The sequence below is a fragment of the Planococcus citri genome, chromosome 4 (genome assembly GCF_950023065.1).
Source record: "Planococcus citri chromosome 4, ihPlaCitr1.1, whole genome shotgun sequence".
NCBI classification, from domain to species: Eukaryota; Metazoa; Arthropoda; class Insecta; order Hemiptera; family Pseudococcidae; genus Planococcus; species Planococcus citri.
This window is the reverse complement of record NC_088680.1, coordinates 39,689,720-39,696,846: the sequence shown is the minus strand read 5'-3', so window position 1 is coordinate 39,696,846 and position 7,127 is coordinate 39,689,720. Positions and strand designations below refer to the sequence as shown.

Here is a 7,127-nt window from a genome sequence, read left to right as displayed (position 1 = left end):
TTTTTCATGATGAAACTGCCTGTATTCTAGGTATACATAGATAGGTAGGACAAAATACACACATCTATAGGTAGGTATATTAGTATCAATAAAACTTTTTTTTTTTTGAATGCAAGGTAGGTAGGTAGGTACAGCATAAGAGGGTTGGCTAGCAAAAAAAAAAAAAAAATGCTGTACATACAGTTGTACTATGTACATATTATAGACAATTTAAAGCCCGCAGGAGTAAAATATTACCGATACATTATATGTGAAAATGTTCAGTCGCAGGTGCGTTTAGTTTTTGCCTGATTAATGTATCGCCCGACCAAGCCCTTCTTCGTCTTTCCGGGCTTCAAATCGTTATAACTGGCCTATATCGTAGCACTGACATAACCCTATTAATGTACATACATATATAGTATAGTAAGCCAAAGCCAAGCTTGTGTCATACTTTGTGCGCCTATATTCAATCGTATATAGATTTTTTATAGCAAGTAGGATGAATACTGATATGAAACATAATTCACCGACGTGACGGCGCGCGTTTGTTATCGTGAAAACGTGCGGTGTTTCGGTGACGATTTCAGGGCACCAACCGGGCCAACAGTAGTGTCATCGACGACCAATAAACACCGAACGGCTTGCTACTCGTATCATTCACATGTACCTACGAGATGATGCGTGATATTGAAATCTAGTCGGATGTTTCAATTGAAATTATAGTTTGATGAGGTTTCAAGTTTCTTAAATTGTATTTAAAGGTGTATCTATATATAGTGTCAGGCAACCATTGTTGTATTGAAAAAAATGGGGTGAGAAATCTCAGGAATGTAGGTAGAAATGACCCAGACGCAGGGTCCAAATTAAAAGTTTTGCGGGGGGGGGGTGCAACCAAAACTTTGCCGACTGGTGTGAGAAAAAAATATCAATTTTGCCGAATGAAACGAAGGATGAATAAACAATTCTGCCAGTTGACATTATAGGTAGATAGGTATTCTTGCAGTCTATCATGACTTGTAAAAAATTTGTATTTTCATTGTTCAATTTCTAGAAGCCCCGAACATGGAATTTTTTATCTCGTAAAAAAGAAAAACAAATTAGCTTGAGCGTAGCGAGGGCAAAAGCTTTCGAAAATTTGTATTCTGATAGGTGAAACTAGGTGAACAAACAGATTTGTTTTTTTATCTGAGAAGTTGGATTTTTTTGGTTTCAAAATTTTAAAATTTGAATACATACATAATGGGTTTTCAGAAATTTCAAATTCTAATAAAAGATCAAACCGGTCAGAACGAAGTGAGGGCAAAAGCATTCAAAAATTTGAAGTTTCAAGAAGTTGAAAAAACATTAATTCTTTATGTGAGGAGTTCATTTTTTGATTTAAACATTTTTTGAGTGTGAATAATACATTTTTAAAAAGTTTGATTTTGAAAAAGAAAAATCAACAGGCCTGAGCAAAGCAAGAGTCGAAGTTTTCAAAAATTTACATTCAGCATTTTTGAAAGTCAAGTTGGTAAGTATACTTACCTAGAACAGGCATTTTCCATGTGCAGAAATTCAGAAACAGAAAAACTACATGAGCTTTAAAAATGTCTAAAACATTAAAAAATTTGTCAACTTTGTCGAAGTTTGACAGTTTCAGAAAGTGGACCACTCCCTACCCTCCTTCCCTTAGTTTTATCCAGCTGCCCACTTGTGTGGCAGAATTTACAAGAGAAGAGCAAAACTTGATAAGTTTGAAGGACCTCCATCTCCTAAATCAATCAGAAGAAATTATAATCACCCACCTCAAAATTGGTCACACCAAATTAACCTGTAACCATTTGTATACAAATGGTTTAAAGTACACTGAGCGTCCTAGTAGTGAGTCATGAGTCAGCGTGTAATGTTAAGGGTGTATAGTACATAATGAGGAACCTCCAGGTAAGTTATTGTACCCCCATATTCCACAATAAACTAGCCCCATTCAGAAGACGTCGGGACTGGGGAACTTGCAACCAAAAAAAAAGGTACATCAAAGCACGTAAACCCACCTGTCAGTTCTGTAACTGAAATATTCTCCACTCAACACCTTCTATTTTACTGCTTCTCCCTCAAAATGAAACGCCGATCCTCAAACATTTCAGACCTTGGCCCTACAATTCCTGAGAACATCAAACAGATGGGAAAAATTCTTAGATTCATCAAAGAAATCAACTTGTCAAACCAAATCTAAACTATAACCCCTCGAAATTGGGCGTAAAAATCCTGGCAATTATACAAGCCCAGCATGGCAATTATACAAGCCCAGCATGAAAAACGTAAAGGAAAAAAAAGTAAGAAAATACAGATTAGACAGTTGGTGAGTCAGATTTTGGTACTCAAGGCTCATGTTTCATCATGAAAAATATTGAATTGCGTTATTCTGGGGACTCCTGCGACTCTCATTCGTCAGGCGACTCGTCGGGCTAAAATTTATGTATAAATTCATTTATCCACTGGAAATTCATCGCATACCAAAATTTCAGCAACATGAGAAATCTTCAATTTTTTTTCTTGCGGGTTCCCATTTTTATGTATTTTAAAATTTGGAAAAAGTTACCCACTGTAGGTAGGAACATGTTGAAGATATCAAGAGTGGTGTGTTGTTTTGCCTTCAAATTTCAATAATATGCTACTCATAGATGGTATTTTAAAGACGTTGATAGAATTGCATAACCAGTTTGCCGCAAATTCCAAAAAGTAAACTTAATTTCCTCCAAAGATCGCAAAAGTATTACATAATTCTTATCAATTTTATGGCTCTTTTCTATCATTAAAAATCTCATTTTGATAATACTGCCGTGACTTATTCGTTCTCAGCAGATAAAAATATTTTGGTAAACACTTTTTTTCAGAATCATTTTAATCAGTTTTTAAATATTCATGGTTTTTTACTCATTTCTGAGGTAAGACGAGACGTGGCCTCAGTCAAAACATCAATAGTGATATTAATTGCAATTTTTATACTGCAAATTTAATTTATTTTCTCAAAAAAAAGCCAAATAGCTAGTTGCTAGTTTTGAAATTTTTTTGATTTTTTATTGCGTTCCAAAATATTTCCTTAGTTTCAGGAATTACAATTTACATCTTTTAATATTTTGACATAATTAATACGAACTATTTGCCGAAAGAAAATTTTCAAAAAACTAATTTACCCAAAAATGAGCGATTTGCAAATTTTCAACCGCTCAGTAGAACGCTAAAGATGGTCTTGGGATTTTGATGGCAATAGCATAAATCGACGCAGAATTTCAAACACTTACTTTTATTTGAGACGGGACCATTTTCCCTAAAACAAGCTGTGTAGAGACTGGAAGGGAAAATCCCACGATTTTCTCGAAAATGTCTCCTTTTTGGGGGCCCTATTCTCTCCTCGAGAGGCACCTCCGGAGCTGAAATTTTTTGTGGGTAACTTTCAACTCAAAATGAAGATCTCCCAAAACTCATTTGAAGGTTGAGGAATAGTTACAGACGTGCATGAACAAAAAAACATGTATTTGGATTTGAAAATAAAAATATGTACAATACCTAGGTACCTGATAAAATCTAACCTATTTACTAACAATCATAACTCGAATTTCGATCTTCAATGAACAATTCTATCATTCGAAGGTATAACTTGGGTCTAGTTAAATCTACAGAAAATCCAGAATTTCTAATCAGAACTTGATGCAAATTGGAGTATTTTTTCCAGTATCCTACCAAGCTGTTACCTTTATACCATAGTTTTCTTGGTGCATGGTACCATTTATCATTACATGGCCACTCCATCTGCTTCAGGTACTCCGTCGTCATGCTGTGCGTATAAATATTATCAAGTTGTCCATTGCAATACAAAATCTTATATTTACTGAATAATTTGGCAAAATTGTGATAACACTCTTGAATCGACGTGTCTTCAAAAAAAGAAACCTTTTTCTTATAACTTCTATCGCCGATATTATGCTTTCTTTTAAATTCCTCGTCATCGAAAAATTTCAAAATAATATTTTCCATCAGTTCAGATATCAGTTTTTCTTGATTTGTGGCGTATTGTATTTCGGATACTTTATTCTGCAGAAAATTCAACACGAAGTATTCCAATTGCTGATATTCTCTAGATTGTAGAACTGCCCTGCCTAAGGTTTCATGAGCATCCATGTACCGAGCTGTGTACAGATCTGTTATACCATTTTGTGACCAAATTGGCGAATAGTTTATGATCAGATTAATATCAAGGGCACCGTGTGTTATAATCGCTCCTTTTAATTTCGGTATTTTTGCAACATTTGGATTATTCGAATTCAGAAAGAATAACAAAAGTTCTGCCAATTTACCAGCTTCGTAGCTGCCAGCAATGTACACTTCGACTTCTCTGAATTCTGGAAAAATTATGAAAAAATCCTCCAGCATTATTTGCACTTGTCTAGCTTTGTTGATCAGTTTAGGGTGGTTAGTTTCGTTCAGGGAGCTTGTGAAACTGAATCCATATTCTATCTTATATTCGATAAATAAAAAGTTGTACTTTACCCTCTGTAAAGTGGAATTTTCCTGCATTAAGAAATGCGCCAACATCGATGTATGTGGCGATTGGTGAAGAAATACAATCAAGGGAACCTGCGTCCAGTTTGATTCGCTCATAAAAAGCCAAAAATGGTTCGATCTGACGATTAACTCATTATTGAGTTCACGAATGGAGAAAAATCCCGAATACGTTTCGAATCTATTTCGTTCGTCGGATACAAATAACAATTCTCTGCTTTTTTCCGGATAACAACTGTTTAGTATGACTGATTCTTTGTCATCAACGATTGGTTGCATGATTCGTGGATCATTTTGGTCACATTCCTTTCTCTCTTTGGTAATTGAGCTATTTTCTTTTGCCAGACCTGAATCGATTGTCAAATTACGAGATTCCATGTTGTTCATCAGTCGAAACCAAAGCTTATCCGAGTAACCAGATGATTCATGCAAGTAATCCAGCTTCATCTTGCCGTATGAATGAATCAATTCATCAAGATCCGACTGGTAATAGTCCAGGTAATCGTCGTAAAACATATCGTCAAAGGTTACACCCTTTTGAAAAAACATAACAAAAAATACAACTAAAAGTTTACACATTTTCAACGGTCACCGAACAAATGAAGCCCAACTTTTTTCACGTTTCAATATATCACGTATATGGACGAGTGAATCCGAATCAAGTATGACAAAAGGAATTTTTTTTCCACTATATTTTTTCGCCTAATTATCACAGTTGACTCGTACCGATGTATTTTTATTTTGAAAAATAAATGGAGCGATTCGCGACGAACTGGAGGCTTTGTTTTTATTTGAAAGTTTATTAAAGAGAGTACCTAGTTTTTTTCCTCTCTCAACGAATTCAAATTATCGTTTGATTACGCGAGTGTTTTTTAAATGTGCTGGACTTGAAAAGCAGCATCATATACAGTAGAGAGGGCGTTCTGACGCGGCCGGATTCGTTAGTGATGATTTTTTATTCCGTCAAGAGTGAAAAGGACTTTGGCTTTGTTTGGTTTTTAAGGTAACTTCGAATTTGGTGTTTTTCTAATTACTGAAGGGTTGTTCAAGAGGTTTCCTCGTGCAGGTAGGATTTTTTTTGCCCGAGAAGCTCTTTATTGAGTTACAAAAGGATAGAGAATTTCTATAAAAATACGAGTGTGTTTTCATAGCCTGTTATTCGTTCAAGTCGCATATGGTCACTATGTTTAAGGAGGAGGCGAATTATGAAGCAGGGCTAAAGGCTTATCTAACGAGGAAAATTCACGTGGGCTCATATTTGAATTAAATCGGTTTTTTTTTGGTTTTTCATGTTAGGGGACTCATAAGGTTGACAAAAGGTGCCCAATTGTAAACTTTAGGATTCCCTAATTTTCATAAATTTATTAAGTCTCGTACCTATTAAAATGAATGGTTTTTTCGTTTACGTTTAAAAAAATGCAATTTAATGCGCTTTTCTGTCCATAATGTTGCTTATCAGAAATCATTAGGAAGTGTTTTTCAGTGCACCTATACGGAAGGCATGCTGCATTTCGAGTAAAATGTTACGTTATATCAAGTGGGTACCTACTTCAATTTCAGTAACTATTACCACAAATGTACTCCAGGCACCCTCTTCCCCCACCGAAAAAAAAACTGAACCAATACCACACAAAAAGTAGGTAAACAACCGACGTAAAAAAATATGTATTAAACGAAAACAATGAAACAAATTAAAAGATCATAAGGTACATACAGTAGTCTAAAAATAAGGGCAATATCGAGGAAATAAACATTTAAGTAAACATCACCATCAAAAGATTTGGTTGATTGAAAGCTCGCAATTCACGGTTAGACGACTTCGGCTGCTTTTTTGGAACGATACAAATGCTCGGGCGCCGGCAGAAACTTTTTAATAATTCCGCAGTTACTTTTTGCAGTTGGTTCTAGGTACGTAGTTACGCCTTTCGGCTTTACTCTATACGACCAGAAACACACTTCAAATACACAATTGAACAGTCGAAGCGCATTATTTCCATTCAATATTCCCAATGCTCGTGGGCTTTAAATTCGATATATTCCTTTAATACCATCCTGCCATCAGGTACACGCGTACCAGGCTGTTACTTTTATATACGCGGATAAAATGTCTAATTATGAATTTGGTGTCGACGAGACGACTAGTTGGATTTTTTCAAAAAAAAAAAAAGTGCCTATATTTGGGAGTGCAATTACCATTCGTGCCATTCCTTTTTCTCGCTCACAAAAAAAATTTCGAAATGGTCTCGTTAACTACACCCGTCGAGAAACTTGATAAAAAGGTAATCACTTTTTTTTTCAAGCATCGATTCATCGTGACCAATAAAAGTGGGTAGATACCTACCTATGGATATGTACCTATAATACTACCTACGTAATTTAATCAACTAAGCATACCAACTAGATGTATTCAGAAATTTAAACCATTCGAACATCTGATGGAAGATCGACAGTGTAATTTTTCTCAATTAAGTACATGTTCAATGTGTGCTACGTCGTTTGATTTTTTTTAAATTTTTATTAAAATTAAGGTTTTTTGTGCCTTATTACAAACGAGTTCAGATCCCATTTAAAAATTCGTTATTAAAAAAAAAGTAAAAATGGCGTCT

The 7,127-nt window shown here is 35.1% G+C and overlaps 1 protein-coding gene across 1 annotated transcript; it reads right to left on the bottom strand.

The window, feature by feature from the left end:
- Nucleotides 1–3,558: 3,558 nt before the first annotated feature.
- Nucleotides 3,559–5,037, bottom strand: LOC135845176 (venom serine carboxypeptidase-like). Its single transcript, XM_065363641.1, has one exon. The coding sequence runs from the start codon at nucleotides 5,035–5,037 to the stop codon at nucleotides 3,559–3,561; it is 1,479 nt and encodes a 492-aa protein (XP_065219713.1).
- Between the last annotated feature and the right edge of the window lie 2,090 nt (nucleotides 5,038–7,127).